General features: G+C 43.9%; 2 protein-coding genes and 1 pseudogene across 2 annotated transcripts; all 3 read right to left on the reverse strand.

Moving 5' to 3' along the window:
- Nucleotides 1-251: 251 nt before the first annotated feature.
- LOC120044561 (eukaryotic translation initiation factor 3 subunit G) lies at nucleotides 252-4,737 on the reverse strand. The gene is made up of 10 exons (XM_038989224.1): nucleotides 4,649-4,737; nucleotides 4,516-4,562; nucleotides 4,079-4,167; nucleotides 3,887-3,946; nucleotides 1,830-1,934; nucleotides 1,450-1,642; nucleotides 1,215-1,334; nucleotides 777-913; nucleotides 482-588; nucleotides 252-324 (listed from the first exon to the last, which is right to left on the reverse strand). Exons 1-10 carry the CDS (start codon nucleotides 4,669-4,671, stop codon nucleotides 309-311), a joined length of 897 nt encoding a protein of 298 aa, XP_038845152.1. The 5' UTR covers nucleotides 4,672-4,737; the 3' UTR covers nucleotides 252-308.
- A 10,297-nt stretch (nucleotides 4,738-15,034) lies between these two features.
- Nucleotides 15,035-17,292, reverse strand: LOC120037174 (P2Y purinoceptor 11-like). The gene is made up of 2 exons (XM_038983349.1): nucleotides 17,213-17,292; nucleotides 15,035-16,598 (listed from the first exon to the last, which is right to left on the reverse strand). Exon 2 carries the CDS (start codon nucleotides 16,508-16,510, stop codon nucleotides 15,566-15,568), a length of 945 nt encoding a protein of 314 aa, XP_038839277.1. The 5' UTR covers nucleotides 16,511-16,598; nucleotides 17,213-17,292; the 3' UTR covers nucleotides 15,035-15,565.
- A 629-nt stretch (nucleotides 17,293-17,921) lies between these two features.
- LOC120037184 lies at nucleotides 17,922-22,430 on the reverse strand (annotated as a pseudogene).
- Nucleotides 22,431-22,758: the final 328 nt, after the last annotated feature.

Consider the following 22,758-nt stretch of genomic DNA (forward strand, 5'->3'; position numbering starts at 1 on the left):
TGCCCATGACTAGGGGAAATAATGGAAAACATGCTGTTAGGTAGTTACCTTGAAGTATGAGCTCAGGGATAGACTATTTACCGGTTGGGAGGTGCATTGACGTGGTCCCCCCACGCTCATATTTACAATGTTATGAAGGCAGCAATTACCTCTAGCCTGATCTGCCCCCACCCCCCAAATTGAAGTCATGAGTCATTCCAAGTTTATATTCTGTAGAAGTTTGGATTTACATACAAACAAGTGCTACGTAGTCAGGGAATGACAAGTCTTTATTCAGAGCTACATGAATGAAATCTGTCATCGCCATCTCAGTTGTTTGATGGTCTGGGAGGGGAGAAAAGATGGTTGAATAAAATCAGTAAATGAATCCGATGCAATTTAGTGAAGCGTCTAGATTCTAAACAGCCACTGATTAGCCTTTCAATGCATACGAGTGCTCCATCTGACATTAATCGCTCATCACAAGTCAAACAATACTCACTTGGCCCATTCCACATTGAGGATAAGATGGTCGTATCCAAATCCTGACACTCCTGCGATGGCTCTGGCTGCATCCTCCCTGCGGTGGAAACTGATGAAGGCAAAGCCCTGAAGGACAAAGAGGCGGTTAGAAGGCAAACTATTTCAAAATAAACCAAACAGTTGAACTTCTGAAAGACCTGTAAATGCTCCCGCAATTTTCAATTACTCTTTTTTACCCTGCACAAGCAAGTTAATGGTTATGTATACACTACTTCTAAACTAGTAGCCATTTGAACTTCTACTGCTGTACTCACCTTGGACTGGCCTGTGTTTTTGTCCTTGGCCAGGTAGATCCTGGAAATTGAGCCAAACGGCCTGAAGAGCTCCTGCAGATCCGTCTCACGGGTGTCCTCAGACAGGTTGGTCACACGGATGGTGGCGTTGTCATCAGCTGTGGAAGGATAGACACAGTTTAGGTCTGGGTTTGTGTTATCCCACCCCCAGCCGTTTAGGCATCTTACCAAAATGCCTGGCTTTGTTGGAATTCCCCAAATGAAATCAAGAGGAAAAATGTTTTAAATCTCTCTGCTTAAACTCTGATTGGACTGCTCCATGCTGAACCAGGACCATGAGTGTTGTCCAGACATCAAAATACTTCTCAAATGAGACTACGGTGTTAAGGTCTGGTGACTCCATAGACTAGTATGCTCCTTATTCTAGAAAACTGAGTGGAAGAGTTGAATCATACGTACATGCACCACGGCGATTGGGTTGCATAGACTCTCCTCTACGTGTGCTGCCGTCCCTCAGGCTGGGGGGCACATACTTCCCCGTTTTGCTCCCTGCGGCTGGTGCGGCTGGCTCAGGCTCGTCTGAAACAAAGTTTAAAAAAAATATCCATCAGTGATGTCAATTTAACAAAATCATTAGCCAGTGTACATTTACAGCCCAATATAACTTCTAAGCTATGGGCAATTATGACAATACCTCCTGCAGTCTTCGTCGGGTCTCCAGTGGACAGGCCCAGCTGCTCGGCCAGCTCCTTCTGCATGGGGCCAAGAGTGTCCTTGTAGGGGCAGCGGGTGGTCCAATGGTCTCCTTTACAGATTCGACAGGACACTATCTTCTGTCCCTTCAGCTTGTTCATGGGGTCCTCTTCCACATCTTGGGCATTCAGGTCCTGAGAGAAGGATTCAGGTTATTACATATCATCACTGATTTATAACAGTACTAAAAGGTGACAATTAGGATCATTTAACTACATCATACAAAAACAAATGAACTGGTGGATTGTTGCGACTGAAGAGGAGATCTCTGATGGCTCAAAGAGAACAATACTAGATCAGCTTCTCTCAGTGGCTCCTCACCTCTTTGCTAGAGATGAACACCATAAAGACATCATCACTGACTGTGGTATCAGCAACATTGGGACCTGGTGGGTCATACTCTGAGTTGCCAAACTTCTTCCAGTTCTGATTGGCGGGGATAGAAAAGCAATGTTAAGTCAAATCAAAATATCTTCAATTTTTTAACCCCTTACACTCGTGGGAATTGGCCTATATGGATAGGGCTAAATTGAAATGTGAATAAGGATATGCATGACCATGGCAGCAACTGAAAGAAAACACTTTTGGAGATTATGGGGAAATGATCAGACTAAAGGTGATGACAACAGTTCACCTGACACACAACTGAATCCAAACATTACACTTGATTTTATGTGCATTTTAAATGTACTGTACTTTTTGACGCATTTGTTGATAACGAAATCTGAAAATATTCTGGATAGATTCAGTAACAAAGAATATGTGTGGAACATTTGGGGTAGGTGCAACAAAGAACAAAAAAAGGTCTAACTGGTGTTTTCAAGTGGCCACACCTCTCCAAAGTGTGAACAGTTCCTAAGCAATTTTATGACTCAAAGAAGATTATTCAACTATAAAAGGTGCTTTTTTGAGCTCTCCTATCTGTGCCGTTGAGGAACTAGAGGAAGCACACTTGCAGTTACTTTGTTTGGAACACCGCCCTGCATCCCTGCCTTTACCCAATTACTGTTGACGTTTACGCAATACAAAAACAGTCCATTATAAATCACAATCTGGGTCAGATGGGCATCATTTGAAAGCTTGTTCTATTGCTAACATGACTAGCTAAATGATAAAATATTATCTTAATGTTAGGCTTTCACAAGGCAATTCAGAGAAGCCAATCGTAATTTGTGTCATGAGTGCATTCAGATGCGTATTCAGCAGCAAATCTTCTTCACAATACCCAACAAACAAACTCAGGTAAAGCTGTTAAGAAGCCTTTTTGACCTGGACTTGGCGCTCCGGTACCACTTGCCGTGCGGTAGCAGAGAAAACATTCTATAACTAGGGTGGTTGGAGTCCTTGGCAATTTTATGGGTGTGTCAGAGGAAGGCCCTAAAAATTGTCAAAGACTCCAGCCACCTTAGTCATAGACTGTTCTCTCTGCTACTGCACAGCAAGCAGTACCGGAGCGCCAAGTCTTGGTCAAAAATGCTTCTAAACAGCTTCTACCCCCAAGCCATAAGACCCTTGAACAGTTAATTAAATGGCTACCCAGACTATTTGCATTATCCCTACCCCACCCCCCATGTTTACACTGCTGCTACTCTGTTTATTATCCATGCATAGTCACTTTACCTCTACCTAAATGTACATATTACCTCGACTAACCAGTGCCCCTGTACATTGACTCTGTACCGGAGCCCCCTGTATATAGCCTCGCTACTGTTATTTTACTGTTGCTCCTTAATTATGTTATATTTCTTTTTTTTTCTTAAAATTGCATTGTTGGTTAACCCTTGTACCTGTATATGGATGGGAAATGGCAGATTTGGAGGCAGTGGTTGTACAATAGCATGCTATGCACGACGTCAGAGCTCAGGGTCTCCTCACAGCTTTGTATGGGTTTTGACTGACAGCGGTTCTGAACTTGAGCACTGCGTGTGACAAGAAGTTGCTCCCATCCATCCCGCTAATTGGGTAACTTTAGAATTGTTTTGTCTGAGTGAGGGAAATGCTGTAAATTACGAGGCTCTATGTGTTTTGTGAAAGATGAGACGTTACGGATTATAGTAAATACCACTGATGTCATACAAGCAAGCCAAACACACGTTAATCCAAATGGGCACTTCACATTTCCATATCCTAAGACTCATGTAATATACACTGTCAACATCTATGATCACTATGTTTGATATACAGTTACAAGATGACATGGCATTATACCCCCCCATACTGAACAGAAATCAAATTTTATTTGTCACATGCGCCAAATACAACAGGTACAATGAAATGTTTACTTACAAGCCCTTAATGTACAATCCTATCAAACTCAATACTGAGGTGTTGTGCAACAAAGGTTAAGATTGTGCTAAATTCCCAAAGAAAACACTGACCTTTCTCCTGGCAACAGCTTTGGAGGCCTTCCTAGTCTCAATCTTGAAGGTTCGAATAATCTATAACACAAATGACAAATGTTCATTTCTTGGTTAGTTACATCTGATTCTGACATCAGGGGCAGTAGACTTTGTGGGAAGGAATCAAGAAACCCACTCTCCTATTTGGATGAGCATTAAAACAAAAAGTACCTTGAACTTCTTTCCATCCTCATCGATCTTGTATTCCGTGATGGTTTTGATATTTCCTTTGACGGTTTCTTTTGGAGGGGGTAGGGTACCTGGTGGTGGGGATGACAACACACAAATGAGGTCATGATAGTTAACAATAATATCGATACTGTCTGTTAGTGGATTGTTAGCTGCCTACCACCAACTAAGGCAAGCACACTACAGCATGACGAGTAGACTTTGTTTTCCCGACAGACTAACGTTAGTTACTAGCTAGCCAACTAACGTTAGAGGGGGGTAGCCTTCTCCCTGACAAATCACAAAAATTGTCTTACTGTCTACGAAGTGTGACAGAGAAACTAACCACTATAATGACGAAAAAATACACGTGGAAATCGCCTGGTTTAGTTAGCAAGTTAATGTCAATGCTAGCAAGCTAATGTTAGCCAGCTTCTTACCTTCGTCTCCCTCCTCTTCAACCTGATCCGCCCAACTGGGCTTGGAACTAGAAAGAAGGATTAACACACAGTATTTGAAAATTCAAACACATGATATATACGACAATCATCATATTTGTATTGAAGAACTCACTCGTCGTATTCAATCGACGGCATTCTGTCTGTGCGCGCAGCGGCCAGAGAACAAGGAAAAATACACGAACGACACAAACTGAAAAGCTTACCAAATAGGATAGCTAGAGCGCCACCAACGGGTCTGAAGGCTACTTAATTCAACTGAAACGATAGGGCACCAAATCTTATTCGATGAGGTTTAACGGCGGTTGGCAACCAATTAATGTTGAATTACCGCCACCTAACGTTACTAGACTGGAGTATAACTACCTTATACTTTGCTTGAATTTGTTTTTTAATCAACAAATACCCTACCAACCTACACTTCACAAAAACATTATATAACAGTAATAAACAATATAAAAATAAACCACCACCCTGCTCCACTTTTTAAATATATTTAGTCCTACCTCAGGCCAACAGCATGAAAGGATGAGACACCACCACTTAACACACTGTAACTCTTCTGACGTCAAGTCTCGCACAACAAAAAAACCTCTCTGCAGCTGCCACCACAACCTCAATTTTCTGCGATGTACATTACACCCCTGCAGTTCAGTTGATAACCATTGCTATAATTGCTAAAAATCCAATCTTACTGAAACTTGTTGGCCTATCCCTCTGTACTGGTACAGATCTACAATTTACACCACTCCTCTCAGGATCCCTCAAGGGGGAGGGATCTTCCTCTAATCTTCCTCTAATTCCTTCCCTGCCTCAGCATATAACAACTACTCTAACCTTGGAAACCTCAACCTGCCTCTCTTGCACCGGACATTTCTGATCCCCAGTCCCATGGGCACCCCTACAATTAACACATACCACTACTTTCCCCAATGCTACAAATTCCTTTGTCTAACGCCCCATTCTGCACACGTCTCACACCTAGGAACCTCCCTCCTACACACTCCTACACACTGGGGTCACATGCCCGTAAGCAGGGATCATCAACTAGATTCAGCCGATGGCCAATTTTTTCTTGAGAGGTAGGTCGGGAGGCCAGAACAGAATTACAAATAATTTGTAGATTGCAAATTGACCGCAAGATAGGGGTGGTATATAGAAGATAGCCCAATTTGGTAAAAGACCAAGTCCATATTATGGCAAGAACAGCTCAAATAAGAAAAGAGAAATGACAGTCTGTCATTACTTTAATACATGAAGGTCAGTCAATCCGGAAACTGTCAAGAACTTTTAAACTTTCTTCAATTGCAGTCGCAAAAACCATCAAGCGCTATTATGAAACTGTCTCTCATGAGGACCGCCACAGGAAAGGAAGACACAGAGTTACCTCTGCTGCAGAGGATAAGTTCATTAGAGTTACCAGCCTCAGAAATTGCAGCCCAAATAAATGCTTCACAGAGTTCAAGTAACAGACACATCTCAACATCAACTGTTCAGAGGAGACAGTGTGAATCAGGTCTTCATGGTCGAATTACTGCCAAGAAACCACTACTAAAGGACACCAATAATAAGAAGAGACTTGCTTGGGCCAAGAAACACAAGCAATGAACAAGACAGGTGGAAATCTGTCCTTTGGTCTGATGAGTCCAAATTGGAGATTTTTGGTTCCAACCACTGTGTCTTTGTGAGATGCAGAGTAGATGAACTGATGATCTCTGCATGTGTGGTTCCCACCGTGAAGCATGGAGGAGGAGATGCGATGGTGTGGGGTGCTTTGCTGGTGACACTGTCAGTGATTTATTTAGAATTCAAGGCGCACTTAACCAGCATGGCTACAACAGCATTCTGCAGCGATACTCCATCCCATCTGGTTTGCGTTTAGTGGGACTATCATTTGTTTTTCAACAGGACAATGACCCCCAAAAAAGCGATTTGTAGTTGTGCTTTCTAGAGTTACTACATGCTTTCTAGGGGTACTACAAATCTCTTTCTACATGTGAGAACTTTTGGTCTTTTTCTTGTTGTCAAATCCCTGCCAAAAGTCAGGTGACCTTAGCGCTTCCAAATATGGCGTTGCAGGTTTGTTCACAATATATTTGGCATGATATTGATCCCATACTGCTGAGTCAAGGAGACAGTGCAGCATCGTGACAACTTTTTACCAGTTGTAGGTAGGCTATTTAATATGTTTTCCATAAAACATATTGACGCACTAGAACTGATATAATGGCGACAAAGCATCGGAAAAGGACTTTATGTGCTCTAGAGCTCTTTAGATAAATTCGCCCAGAGGTGGATTAAAGTAAACTGCATTCAAATGGCGACTTTTCTTATGGATAACCGTATCAAGCGAAGGGTTTTACTCATGCTCAGTTCTAGAGTAGCCTAGAATGGCATAGATATTAAAAGCCTACTTGATGGCCAACATATGCAAATGTGGCCTATCATTCTCCACATTTAATGTCAGTTTCATAGTGGACTTTTCCCCCATATATTCCGTTTCAAATGTTCACTCGCGCAGCGCTCTAGAGTGGACATTTAAAATGGAATTTATGGAGAAAAAGTCCACTATGAAACTGACATTAAATGTGGAGAATGATAGGCCACATTAGCATATGTTGGCCATCAAGTAGGCTATTAATTTCTATGCCATTCTAGGCTACTGTAACCTACCATTTGACACAGTACAATAAATATGTTGAATTTACGATATCACTGGAGTCATTGCAAATCAATTTGTGTCACTTGTGAAGCCTACCTGGAGCTGGCAAACGGATTTAATAAATATAACTCCGTTTTTTGTTGTAGCCTTTTGTTATTATGCAATTCTTAATGACCATGTTTAGTTAATTAAATTGGAAGTTATCAATTGTGATCATGGTCACAGCCATATCGCGTATGTATCATTCTCCACATTTAATGTCAGTTTCATTGTGGACTTTTCCCTGAAATTAGATGTTGGCCTTTCAGAGGCTAAAGGCTAACGTTACCTGCATCTAGCTCAGCAAACCATGGCAACGTTGAATTGCAATTATAAACCCAGATTTTAGTCAATTGCCTATGCCTATTGAAGTGACAAGTCAATCTTGCAAATAGGCCATTTATAATTGTTTGTAGTCTTAACATCTGGCACATAAAGATGGCACAATTGCCAGAAAATAGCCTAACATTATTATTTTTTTAAGTTCGTCCAAGTGTTTCTTGAACATATTGAGATCATCTGTCCAACTTTCATCACTCAAACTCTCCTGTCAGAATTTATCTATAGTTATGCACATGCACAAATGGAATTTACTTAAGAAAATAAGGCAAGAGGGTGGTGTGGTATATGTGGTATATGGCCAATATACCACGGCTAAGGGCTGTTCTATTGCACCATGCAACGCAGAGTGCTAGGACACAGCCCTTAGCCGTGGTAATTAGAGCAGTAAAAATAAATGTTTTGTCATACCCATGGTATACGGTCTGATATATATACAGTCGTGGCCAAAAGTTTTGAGAATGACACAAATATTAATTTTCACAAAGTCTGCTGCCTCAGTTTGTATGATGGTAATTTGCATATACTCCAGAATGTTATGAAGAGTGATCAGATGAATTGCAAAGTCCCTATTTGCCATGCAAATGAACTGAATCCCCAACAAACATTCCCACCGCATTTCAGCCCTGCCACAAAAGGACCAGCTGACATCATGTTAGTGATTCTTTTGTTAACACAGGTGTGAGTGTTGACGAGGACAAGGCTGGAGATCACTTTGTCATGCTGATTGAGTTCGAATAACAGACTGGAAGCTTCTAGAATCATTGTTCTTCCTCTGTCAACCATGGTTACCTGCAAGGAAACACATGCTGTCATCATTGCTTTGCACAAAAAGGGCTTCACAGGCAAGGATATTGCTGCCAGTAAGATTGCACCTAAATCAACCATTTATCGGATCATCAAGAACTTCAAGGAGAGCTTTTCAACTGTTGTGAAGAACGCTTCAGGGCGCCCAAGAAAGTCCAGCAAGCGCCAGGACCGTCTCCTAAAGTTGATTCAGCTGCGGGATCGGGGCACCACCAGTACAGAGCTTGCTCAGGAATGGCAGCAGGCAGGTGTGAGTGCATCTGCATGCACAGTGAGGCAAAGACTTTTGGAGGATGGCCTGGTGTCAAGAAGGGCAGCAAAGAAGCCACTTCTTTCCAGGAAAAACATGAGGGACAGACTGATATTCTGCAAAAGGTACAGGGATTGGACTGCTGAGGACTGGGGTAAAGTCATTTTCTCTGATGAATCCTCTTTCCGATTGTTTGGGGCATCCGGAAAAAAGCTTGTCCGGAGAAGACAAGGTGAGTGCTACCATCAGTACTGTGTCATGCCAACAGTAAAGCATCCTGAGACCATTCATGTGTGGGGTTGCTTCTCAGCCAAGGGAGTGGCCTCACTCACAATTTTGCCTAAGAACACAGCCATGAATAAAGAATGGCACCAACACATCCTCCGAGAGCAACCTCTCCCAACCATCCAGGAACAGTTTGGTGATGAACAATGCCTTTTACAGCATGATGGAGCACCTTGCACAAAGGCAAAAGTGATAATTAAGTGGCTCAGGGAACAAAACATCGATATTTTGGGTCCATGGCCAGGTAACTCCTCAGACCTTAATCCCATTGAGAACTTGTGGTCAATCCTCAAGAGGAGGGTGGACAAACAAAAACCGACAAATTCTGACAAACTCCAAGCATTGATTATGAAAGAATGGGCTGCCATCAGTCAGGATGAGGCCCAGAAGTTAATTGACAGCATGCCAGGGCGGATTGCAGAGGTCTTGAAAAAGAAGGGTCAACAATGCAAATATTGACTCTTTGCATCAACTTCATGTAATTGTAAATAAAAGCCTTTGACACTTATGAAATGCTTGTAATTATACTTCAGTGTTCCATAGTAACATCTGACAAAAATATCTAAAGACACTGAAGCAGCAAACGTTGTGGAAATTAATATTTGTGTCATTCTCAAAACTTTTGGCCACGACTGTACAGTGGAAGTCGGAAGTTTACATACACTTAGGTTGGAGTCATTAAAACTCATTTTTCAACCACTCCACAAATTTCTTGTTAACAAAAAAAAAAAATTGCAAGTCGGTTAGGACATCTACTTTGTGCATGACACAAGTAATTTTTCCAACAATTGTTTACAGACAGATTATTTCACTTATAATTCACTGTATCACAATTCCAGTGGGTCAGAAGTTGACATACATTAAGTTAACTGTGCCTTTAAACAGCTTGGAAAATTCCAGAAAATGATGTCATTGGTTTAGAAGCTTCTGATAGGCTAATTGACATAATTTGAGTCAATTGGAGGTGTACCTGTGGATGTATTTCAAGGCCTACCTTCAAACTCAGTGCCTCTTTGCTTGATATTGTCAGGACTTCTATTAGTAGTGGGTTTGGAGTCAGGCGCAGAGAGCAGAGGGTTAGGACAATCGTATTTATTCCGGTACAGAAAAGGTCACGCCAAAAACACCAGGCGCATACAAACTGACCGGCCCAAAAACAGGACCCAAACAGTCCGAAGAAAATAAGATACAAATGCACATCAATAAACTAACAGAGGAACAAGCCCGCACAAAAGCAGGTGGGCATAACCGGCTTAAATAGCCCTAACCAAAACCCAAACAAGAAACAGGTGTAAACAATAAGACAAAACTAACAGAAAAGGAAAAGGGGATCGGTGGCAGCTAGTAGACCGGTGACGACGACCGCCGAGCGCCGCCCGAACAGGAAGAGGAGCCACCTTCGGTGGGAGTCGTAACAGTACCCCCCCCCCTGACGCGCGGCTCCCGCAGCGCACCGACACCGGCCTCGAGGGCGACCCGGAGGGCGAGGCGCAGGGCGATCCGGATGGAGGCGATGGAAATCCCTCAGCAGTGACGGATCCAAGATGTCCCCACCGGTACCCAGCACCTCTCCTCCGGACCGTACCCCTCCCAGTCCACGAGGTACTGCAGGCCCCTCACCCGGCATCTAGAGTCCAGAACAGCACGTACTGTGTACGCCGGGGACCCCTCCATGTCCAGAGGGGGCGGAGGGACCTCCGGCACCTCACCTTCCTGCAGGGGACCAGCTACCACCGGCCTGAGGAGACACACATGAAACGAGGGGTTAATACGATAGTAAGAAGGGAGTTGTAATCTATAACACACCTCGTTTATCCTCCTCAGGACTTTAAATGGCCCCACACACTGCGGCCCCAGCTTCCGGCAGGGCAGGCGGAGGGGCAGGTTTCGGGTCGAGAGCCAGACCCTGTCCCCCGGTGCGAACACGGGGGCCTCACTGCGGTAGCGGTCAGCGCTCCTCTTCTGCCGTCCACCAGCTTGCTTAAGTGATTCCTGGACGGCCCTCCAGGTCTCCTTAGAGCGCTGCACCCACTCCTCCACCGCAGGAGCCTCGGTCTGACTCTGATGCCACGGTGCCAGGACCGGCTGGTAGCACAACACGCATTGAAACGGGGACATGTTCGTGGAGGAGTGGCGGGGTGAGTTCTGAGCCACCTCCGCCCATGGGACGTACCTCACCCATTCTCCTGGCCGGTCCTGGCAATACGACCGCAGAAACCTACCCACCTCCTGGTTCACTCTCTCCACCTGCCCATTACTCTCGGGGTGATAACCCGAGGTCAGGCTGACCGAGACCCCCAGACGCTCCATAAACGCCCTCCAAACTCGGGACGTGAACTGGGGACCCCGATCAGAAACGATGTCCTCAGGCACCCCGTAGTGCCGGAAGACATGGGTAAACAGGGCCTCCGCAGTCTGTAGGGCCGTAGGGAGACCGGGCAACGGGAGGAGACGGCAGGACTTAGAAAACCGATCCACAACGACCAGGATCGTAGTGTTTCCCTGAGACGGGGGAAGATCGGTAAGAAAGTCCACCGACAGATGAGACCACGGCCGTTGTGGAACGGAGAGAGGCTGTAACTTCCCTCTAGGCAGGTGCCTAAGAGCCTTACTCTGAGCGCACACCGAACAGGAGGAGACATAGAACCTCACGTCCTTAGCTAAGGTGGGCCACCAGTACTTCCCCCTAAGACCACGCACTGTCCTCGCAATACCAGGATGACCCGAAGAGGGTAGTGTATGAGCCCACCGAATCAATTGATCACGGACACTGTTACGTTCCCCAGTTTCTGTGTTGTATTTGAGTGTGTGTATTTCAGGAGATGGCTTCCTGGAAGCCTCCCCAACCAGCTGATTGGTCGACACCAGGCTAATTGATGATTGGAGCTGACTCCGCCCCCTCGTCAAGAAGCAGCTGACTCTAATCACCATTGCCACCAGAAGATATAAAAGCCAGTGTTCTGTTCAGAAGGAGAGAGAAATCATGAGAGATTAGAGGGAGATTGAATATTTTGGAGAAAAGGTTAGAGGGAGATTGAATATTTTGGAGAAAAGGTTAGAGGGAGATTGAATATTTTGGAGAAAAGGTTAGAGGGAGATTGAATATTTTGGAGAAAAGGTTAGAGGGAGATTGAATATTTTGGAGAAAAGGTTAGAGGGAGATTGAATGTTTTGGAGAAATCATTAGAAAGAGTTCTGTGTTTGTTGCTTTGTCAAAGCTTCTTTAGTGGCCTGAGTTAGTTTACTCAGTTTTGTTGTAAAGTGTTTGTGAAATTGTTAATAATTATTCTGTTTCATTTGTTCCCAGGGGGGAAGGGGAAGGCACTTAGGGAGTGCTTAGGCAAGAGGCCCGAGGGCATACATATACCCCTAGTATATTCAATGTCTAGGCACACTAGGTAAGACCTGGGCGGACCACCCCCTGTATTTTGGTTAGGGCACCAGGTGGTGCTAAGTTAGGTAAGTAGTGGGTAGGCAGGTTAGATAGGAGAGGGGGAGCTTTGATATTTACTTTCTTTGCTTTGGTTCCGTCCAGCCCCTTTTCCCCATATTACCGTTTAAGAAAATAAATCCTAGTAACGGTAAATTCTGCCTTTGTCGTCCTTATTCGCACCTACAGTCCATACCTCTTTCACTTCACGGGGAGTTGAGTTGTAGCAGGGAGTTGCGTTCCCTCTTTATAGAGGCGTGCGTAACAGACACCAAGCGGCACGTACTTAAGACCTGTAGGACACTGTGGAGGCGCAGGTTCCAACCGTAACGCCCGCTCGATGTCCGCGTCCACCTCCTATACCACCGGTGCCACCAACCTTGAAGCTGGAAGTATGGGAGTAGGATCGATGGGCCGATCCTCGGTGTCATAGAGACGGGACAGCGCGTCGGCCTTCGTGTTGAGGGAACCCGGTCTATAAGAGATAGTGAACCTAAATCTGGTGAAAAACATGGCCCACCTTTACTGACGAGGATTCAGTCTCCTTGCTGCCCGGATATACTCCAGATTACGGTGGTCAGTCCAGATAAGGAAAGGGTGCTTGGCCCCCTCAAGCCAATGTCTCCACACCTTCAGGGCCTTTACCACAGCTAACAACTCCCGGTCCCCCACATCATTGTTTCGCTCCGCCGGACTGAGCTTCTTCGAAAAGAAAGCGCAGGGGAGGAGCTTCGGTGGCGTGCCCGAGCGCTGTGATAGCACGGCTCCAACCCCAGCCTCGGACGCGTCCACCTCCACTATGAACGCCAAAGAGGGGTCCGGATGTGCCAACACGGGAGCGTCGGTGAACAGCGCCTTCAAACGATTGAAAGCTCTGTCCGCCTCTGCCGACCACCGTAAACGTTCCGGCCCCCCCTTCAGCAGTGAGGTAATGGGAACCGCCACCTGGCCAAAACCCTGGATAAACCTCCGGTAGTAATTGGCAAACCCTAAAAACCGCTGCACCTCCTTTACCGTAGTCGGAGTCGGCCAATTACGCACGGCATTAACGAGGTCACACTCCATCACCACCCCCGAGGTGGAAATGCGATAACCCAGGAAAGAAACGGCTCGTTTGGAGAACACACATTTCTCAGCCTTAACGTACAGGTCATGCTCCAGCAGTCACCCAAGTACCTTGAGCACCAGAGACACATGCGCGGCGCGTGTGGCTGAATAGATCAGGATATCATCAATATACACCACCACACCCTGCCCGTGCAGGTCCCTGAGAATCTTGTCTACAAATGATTGAAAGACGGCTGGAGCATTCTTTAACCCATACGGCATGACGAGGTACTCATAATGGCCAGATGTGGTACTAAACACGTTTTTCCACTCATCTCCATCCCGAATACGCACCAGATTATGCACTTCACAAAATAGATGGCATCATGAGGGAGGAACATTATGTGGATATAGTGAAGCAATATCTCAAGACATCAGTCAGGAAGTTAAAGCTTGGTCACAAATGGGTCTTCCAAATGGACAATGACCCCAAGCATACTTCCAAAGTTGTGGCACAATGGCTTAAGGACAACAAAGTCAAGGTATTGGAGTGGCCATCACAAAGCCCTGACCTCAATCCTATTGAACATTTGTGGGCAGAACTGAAAAAGCGAGCAAGGAGGTCTACAAACCTGACTCAGTTACACCAGCTCTGTCAGGAGGAATGGGCCAAAATTCACCCAACTTATTGTGGGAAGCTTGTGGAAGGCTACCTGAAACGTTTGACCAAAGTTAAACAATTTAAAGGCACTGCTACTGAATACTAATTGAGGGTATCTAAACTTCTGACCCACTGGGAATGTGATGAAATAAATAAAAGCTGAAATAAATCATCCTCTCTACTATTATTCTGACATTTCACATTCTTAAAATAAAGTGGTGAACCTAACTGACCTAAGAAAGGGAATTTTTACTATGATTAAATGTCAGGAATTCTGAAAAACTGAGTTTAAATATATTTGGCTTAGGTGTATGTAAACTTCAACTGTATATTTTTAAATTTAACTAGGCAAGTCAGTTAAGAACAAATTTTTATTTACAATGACTGCCTACACCAGCCAAACCCTGACGACGCTGGGCCATTTGTGCGCAGCCCTATGGGGCACCCAATCATGGCCGGTTGTGATACAACCTGATTTGAACCAGGGTGTCTGTATTGACGCCTCTAGCACTAATAAGATGCAGTGCATTCGACCGCTGCGCCACTCGGGAGCCAATCAGCATTCAGGGCTCGAACCACCCAGTTTACAATTCTACATTTTACTAACAAATGTTTTGTTTGAGTTGTAAACATTTATGTGACACATAAATGCCAAAATAACATGCAAAACGTGTGTATATATATATATATTTTTTTTTTAAAATGTATTTTACTAAACAGGTGGGGCTACCTGCCTGAATGACAGGTCGCCATTGCGCCTCCGATACTTCGCCCTGTTTAACTTCTATTTCCCCTCCTGTCTTCGATCCTGCGTACAACTCACTCTGCTTACACTTTCTACCATTCCTCTTTAACAAACCATCTCCCTTTTCCCCGCCACTTTTAACCGACTTAAGCTCACCCTATTTCTCCCTCTCTCTTAGACCTCATCTGTCTCACGTTTTCCCTCCATTCCTCCTCCGTATTCCAAGTATACATCTCCTTATGATAATACGGCACTTCTCCTCACATACATCTTGTTCTTGCCCTCTCAAGGGACGCCATTTAACCGATCTCACTTCTAAAGCAACTGCATCGTCTTGATGTTCTTCTTTATCAATAGCTACAGCGCCTATTTTCAATTTCAAACTAGCACGCTTTCCCATCCACCGTCTCCTAGGGCACAACATGGTTGTTATAATAACTTTTTATCCAGTGCTTTTGGTGTTAATATATTTCTCATCGTGTGAAAACTGTAAGTTATTATGTTGTAATGTAGCTACATTTCAAATAGTTATTTTGAACATGTTCAATTTCTATTATCTGATACTGTAATAATGAATATAGAAGAGAGCATAGTTTAGACTTCATGAAAAGAAACATGACCATCAAAAACATCTTACATCAGAACATTGGAAGGAAGTACATATAGCTGCAGTTATTTACAGATAAGTCATCAACTGTGTGTAACACTTGCTTATCAGAAACACCATAAGTGCAAGCATCCAAGGAGCAGAGAGAGCATCATTTTGTTCATGTATTATTCATTGCCATATCTGCTGAGCTCCTTCCACAGCAGGCCACTCGGATGTTATCAAACACAGCCACGTAGAGCAGTGGATGGATGCACATGTTCAGTGTAGCCAGTCCCTTGGACACCTGGTAGGCCTTGTACACCCAGTCGCAGAAAGAGCCAAGTTCATCAACCTTGCGGAAGAAATAGTAGCTCTGGAGGAGATGATAAGGCACAAAGGAAATGGCGTATAGCACAACCACCGCAAACACCATCAGGGCCACCTTCCGTTTCTCCAGGGAGGTTATATTCACATTCCTCCACACCGCCCTCAACACTGCGCAGTATGATGCAAATGTGACCAGGAAGGGAATAAAACACCCAGCCACAGACAGAAAGACTTTGTAATAAAAGTGAGTGTATGCAACTTCAACTGCATCACTGTTGGTACAATAGGAATAGGATACACAATTGGTTTGTTTGCTTCCCTCTGGACATGTGGAGGCAAACTTCAGCACAGGAGAGGAGATGGCTGTCACAAAGATCCAGATGACGACACTGGCAGCCTTGGCTTTGGCGGGGTTCACATGGTTCCAGCTGGAGAAGGGGTACACAATGGCCACATAGCGGTTCACACTGATACACATGATGAAGTAGATGCTGACATACAAGTTGCAGGTGAAGAGGAAGCGTTCTATCTTACAGACCGCCATCCCAAACAGCCAGTTCTCCTGCATGTAGTAGACTATGAGCAGGGGCAGGGTGAGGACATAGAGCAGGTCACTGATGGCCAGGTTACAGGACAGCACCACACCAGTGTGCCAGTTGTTCCTCTCCCTGGTCGCCAAGAGTCTCAGGGCAAACAGGTTACCAACCAACGCCACACAGAACTCAACACCGTACATTGAAGGCAATAACTGCACTTGGAACTTGTCACCATGACAAGAAGAGTTGTAATCCATCATGTTTGTGTATTGATTTCCGTGGGAGATTAGAAAATAGGAGGGGAAAAGGCTGTGCAAACTGGCTCCCAAAAGTGGTATTTGTTCATCTCTGTGGAAGAAAAAGGATAAAGATATTCATTATATTCTGTGCTGAAGTGGAGAACCATTCTTTTATGCAGGTCATACTGATCCCCTTAGGGGAACTTTGCACTGTGCCAGCCAATACATCAGTCACAATTGTTCATAACATCAATCAGTATCATTCTGTCGCAATACATGTAATAAATTGCTAGTATTAGTAGTGTTTTAAGATACCTTCAGAGCTGTTGTCTTATCAGAAATATACACCTGTGGTCAAAAATAAATAAAAACACACTGCAGTTCTCCATACTAATGTTGTGCAATGGATAGCAAATAATAATCTAAAATACCATGGACCAAGGTTGTGTAAATCTTAAACCAACAGAATGTCTGTCCAAAACACCCCATGGAGCCTAAAACAAGTTAAATAGAATTTCTCTCTAAGAAAAGCCACAAGACCGTTTCTAATGTTACTTCTCCAGTCTATTCAACAGACACAAAAACCTGAAGCATGCACCAGCATTAAAAAACAGGTGGTCAACTATAAACGGTCCACATTTACTCCATTTTTGTCCTTACACTTTACAGATATTTAAATGTATAATGGCAATGACCTCAGAATAAAGCCAGATTAGTACTTACTCATTGACAGACAGATAAGGCTACATTTCCTGGGGTAGACGTTCACACAGAGACCAGTAGAACTTCCCATGATAGGTGAGTTACATGTACAAAGATTTAAAGCAGTCACTTCCCTTTCTGACCTTCCATCCAACCAAATCAACCCATTTGTAAGCATTTTCAAGAAGTGTGACCAACACTGCCTGCCCCTTGTTCTATTTGTAGCACAGTACCAAATGAAAATGTGACAACTCTATGGAACACCGTTTGGACAGCTTATTTTACCTCGGAAGAACAGAAGCTGAGTGAACGTCTGTTATCAGTACCCGAGAATTGGGCGGAGTCCAAACGACCTTTATGCAAATGTGGATCATCAGTGACAAAAATCTATGACTCATAGCATACTTATAGGTGAATCTTTGTGACATATGAATTACGAGTGAGTGTAATCAATGTGTAATAACTACGTAAAAAATGTATGAACGTGTTAAATTATGTGACCTGGAGTCATATTCAGGCCGATTGGTCAAGCTTATTTGACACAAGTCAAATAGTGTTATTTTATGTGTATCTTTTTGACACGCAAAGACCCAAACGGCGTTCCATACTCAAGTCTCATGCGCATCAGCCTCGGCTCCAGTTTACGGTCACGCTTTGAAGTGAAAGCTTGTGGCAGAGGCTACATGAGTCAGACACAAGGAAAAAACGCTACACACAATTGAGCTGAACTTTGTATTCAAAAATGTATTTGCCAATACTTATAACATTTTTATAAACATGTTCACAAGGTACAAAATGACATCATTGCATTTTCATCCAGTCCTCCAGCTGACTTGTGGCGATACCAATGTCCTTTCATGAAAGAATACATTCCTCTGTCCTCCAAACGTTTGCCCCATCCCCAGATTTCTTTCCTCCAACCTCTTGCCCCCCAGTGACATCTTTCCAAAAGATTTGCCCCCATCCCCAAATTTCTTTCCCTGTATTCAGCAATTTATTTGCTAATGCTTATAAAAAAAAATGTATAAACATGTTCACAAGGTACAAAATGACATCATTGCATTTTCATCCAGTCCTCCAGCTGACTTGTGGCAATACCAATGTCCTTTCATGAAGGAATGCGTTCCTCTGTTCATGTTGATCAGAAACTGCAGTGACCACAAGAGTGAGTCCATACTGCCACCTGGTGTTTTACCAGGGTAGAGCGCTCAGCGTGCATCAGTCCAGGCTTTCAAAGGGTTATGAAGCTCAGCTCTTCCCCTTCCTCTGTTTGAAGCCCCCCTTCGCCCCTCCAGGACCCTTCTTGAAACCACCAGGACGAGGTTTGCCCTTAAACTTAGAACCCCCATCACCCCCAAATTTACTGCCCCCCTCAAACTTCCCTCCAAATCTTTTATCCCTGTCACCAAATTTCTTCCCTCCCAACCGTTTGCCCCTATCCCCAAATGTCTTTCCTCCAAACCTCTTGCCCCCTGGTGACATTTTCCCAAAATATTTGCCCCCATCCCCAAATTTCTTTCCCTCTTTCCTGTCCACGTCACCCCCCATTCGGTCTTTGGGTTTCCCTCCTGGACCAGACCTATGAGGTGACTTGGAACCATATTTGTTTTTCCTGTCGTCGCCAGAGAACGGTTTCCTCTTCTTGAAGGGTCATCCTGAGGGCCTTTCAGGTCTTTGCCTCCTCTTGGCTGCAGGGAACATATCTAGATGGGGGAGGGAGAAAAATAAATATAGGTGATTTTGTCTGCCAAAGTAGCACAAACATATAGTACAACAAAACACAAACTACAGAGACTTGGTTCAGTACTGAAAGAGTACATACCTTCATCTGGCTCCTCCCCTACAGCCTGTCTGTAGTACTCTGCCTCGTCGTCAGATTCAACAACCGGAGGCCTGTTATCCTGGTTCCCAGGATCCTCCACTTCAGGGTCATGCTCTTCCTCCTCCTGGCGCCTCCTCTTGATGCCTGCCATGCTTCTTTTTCTGACGTTACAGAAACAAACATCACTGTTCCACTCCAACTCAGGTGGAATGACTAGCAATTACAATGTGCTAGAACACCCACTTGTTCTCCTCCCGTAGCGCTTTCTTTTGGGCAACATCCGGCTCTTGTTTTTTCTTCCGTTCCTGCTTTTCTTTCATCTGCGCCTCTTTTCGGATCAGGATCTCCTGAAGCTCTTCCTCAGTCTTGGCGACTTCAGAAAAGACATTCAGAGTGCCTGTATCAGCATTTCACCATGACCAATCAACAGAAACACCCATTCTCAGTGGATGTGTCAGTAAGCGTTTACTTTTTTGTTGTTGAAATATCACAGGTAATCATTGTTATCATTTCATCATGTACATCCCATGGACAGCTAAATCAACAGGAAGCTGACAGGTGTACTTACTGACTGCATGGTAGAGAATGTTCCCCTCTCCCATTCCGTCCTCGATCTTCACCAGCTGCATGGTGATGCGTGGGCCAATCTGAAGAGACTGATGCTGTAAAACCCTACCAGAAACTGCTAACAATGTCACATCAGTAGGATCAACTGCTGAAGGCACCATGGTGATAAATGTCAGGATGTGTCAGTAAGCGTTTACTTTTGTGAAATATCACAGGTAATCATAGATATCTTTTCATCATGTACATCCCATGGACAGAAAATGACAAGACAAACTGATGCTATAAACCTAGCATTTATAGTCACTGCCAACACAGGAGTAGACAATTCTATTGAAACACTGGTTACAATGTAATATCATTAAGATCAGCCACTAAGTCACCATGGTAATCACCTCAGTCAGTCTCACAGCGCTCTGTTGAGACGCCATGTTACCACGCCCGGAGTAGATCTGTGGCAGTTCCGTTATGTTGTGATCTCCATCTTGCTCTGCTTCACTTTCTGAAAGATTAGCCCCTCTGAAAGAAAGTTAGCAGGGTAAGAAAACACATAACAGCTGGCCAAATCAGAATTACTTTGTAGGTAGATCACTTCACAGCCAACATAGACAAGGTAGTATCACCCAAATAACATTATGAAACAGCTCAAATTCATCAAAGCAATATTGAGAACCCAAACACATGCAGATAGACCAGATAGATCAAGTAGAGCAGGAGACACTCTGCAGTTTGCTAGGACTATAACAGACAGGGCTCTTACTTCATCAGCAGCTCACTGATGTCCTCAAACTTGCTCACGTTGGGGAACTTTTCCTGCATCAGCTTCTTCACTCCTCTACTCATGCCCACAGGGACTACTTTCAGGCTGCTGCAGAGGGGGATAGGGAGAAGGACAAGGATGAGTGTGGACTGATCCATTCAGTCAGCTACGGGGGGGGGGGGGATTCTGCATGATGAGCGCATCAGTGCGTTTACTTTGAATATACATCACTAAACAATCAAATCACAATCTGTCATCCTCTGAGCCCAAGCGGTCTTCCTATAGAGTAACCAAGCCACCTTGAATTAAAATGAGTGCACAAAACATCTTGTATACGTACTAATGGCGAAATTCAATTTCTTGAGACACTGGATCGTAGTTCAGCTAAGTACATCTCTTTATGGCGTTGAGGGCTACCTACAAGAAGCAAACCTGTTAAAATGCATACTAATACGATTCTCATCAATATAATAAGAGGATAAAAGGATTTTGGGATATCAGAAAGCGTTTACTTTTGAGTGATCGTCACAGATAATCAGAAGACTATACTATCATCATATTTCACAAATCACCAATCCAGCAAAAATCCAGGTACTGGTGCTTTTGACATACCTTGTGCACATTGATGGAAGGGAACATGTTTTGGAACATGGTGGCCATAAGTTTGACATGCATGCCCTCCGAGCCAAAGTTATTGAGGACCAGCAGTGCATGATGTGTGAACGGCTGTTCGTGCATTCTGTGCCTCTTCAGTGACGAGACCACATCTTTAATAAGGGAGTACTGAAAACGATTAAGAACATATTCAGGAAAAGCAATTGAAGCACAAAACCCTATATTTGCTTGTTTCTAGTATTGGGGCTCATCAGTGCGTTTACTTTGAACATATATCACCGAACAGTCACATCTGTCATCCTTTGAGCCCATTTCTTCCAGTAAGTCATATGGGTTTGTGTACTCACTTTGGTCACCCGGAAATGGAGCATAGGGCCTTTCGGCAGCCGAGCAAGCCTCTGGAAAGAGAAAAAAATTACTCATACACTTTCTAATTTGCCATTAGGATCTAGTAAACAGCCCAAATGTAGATATTGATGCATCAGTGATAAAACATCTTAATCATGAATTCAGATATTCTCATAACTCATCATCTGCATCAGCAATCGGAATAACTAAGGAGGTGGCTGACACAGCATATACTTCATTGATCAATAGCGATATATCATAAAGCTATTCCCTATGCCTGCCTTTCATAAGGCCATGGGTTTAGAGCAGCTGCAGTGTCTACTGTTAAAGCCCCACGTGGTACAGTAACGCAACAGGGGTGTATTCATTACGCCGATTCTGTTGCAAAACGTTGTCTGTTGCAAAATAAACCATTTACGCCAAACAAAACCTTTTAAAGGTAAAAATATATATAACAAAACATACTTTTTTTACAAGAAAAATATGAGTTTCTACTTTACAAAATCAAGTATGTCACTCCCTGTTTAATTTGCTTCAGTTTGGTTCTTAAACAGTGAATGGTTCTTAAACAGTAAAACGGTTTCAGTAATGAACACACCCCTGGTGTTTGCTGACTTATTTACCATGTTGACACTGCTGGGCGTCTTGGTGAAGATCATGAAGTGTGTCACTCCCAGTGGCCCTGCTACAGCCACAAAGTCCTTCAGCACATTCTTCTTTCTCACCTGTCAATCACAAGCAGGCAAGACCTGTCAATCAAATGCAATCCATTATGAGCCAAGACACACTTCTATGTATAAACTCAAAGCAGTGGTTGAAAGTGCAAGATCACAGAAGTATTATGATACGTTTTATAAACATTAACAAATATATTAAGTAACAAATGTGGCATGCAGTAACGTCAATTTGATTCAAGTCAGTTATAAATAGCAGTTTTGAGTTTCATGACATGAACAAACGGACCTTAAGGGATTCTGCAGTGAAGGGCTCCATGACGCGCCGCATGTCCTCCACTAGCTGACAGACATTCTTGCCGACTTGGCCACGGTGAAACACGAAGGAGTGAGGGACCGCACCGAACACCTCTTCCGCCAAATGGTTCGCACTCACACGTGACTTCTTCTGGTTTTTGGTCTGAAATTGAATTAACACCTTCGTTTAAATGGCCAAGATACTTCGCTATGTTACGAGCTGACGCAGTTGTGGATGTAATCAGTTACAAATATTTTAATCATTGTTCAGATATTCTCATAAAAACATCCTTTTCATCCACAGAATCGTGTCAATAACTAGATAGCTAACGTTAGCCAACAACTACTTAACCACTTACCTTTGACTTTCACATAATGGCAGTTTAACAAAACAATATAATAGAGTCAATAATATAACACGTCGCTAATGAACCTAACTATCTAAATGTAAAAAGCGAGCAAGCTCCGTTATGCCTCTCCGTGTCCT

Source organism: Salvelinus namaycush, chromosome 3 (genome assembly GCF_016432855.1).
Source record: "Salvelinus namaycush isolate Seneca chromosome 3, SaNama_1.0, whole genome shotgun sequence".
NCBI lineage: Eukaryota > Metazoa > Chordata > Actinopteri > Salmoniformes > Salmonidae > Salvelinus > Salvelinus namaycush.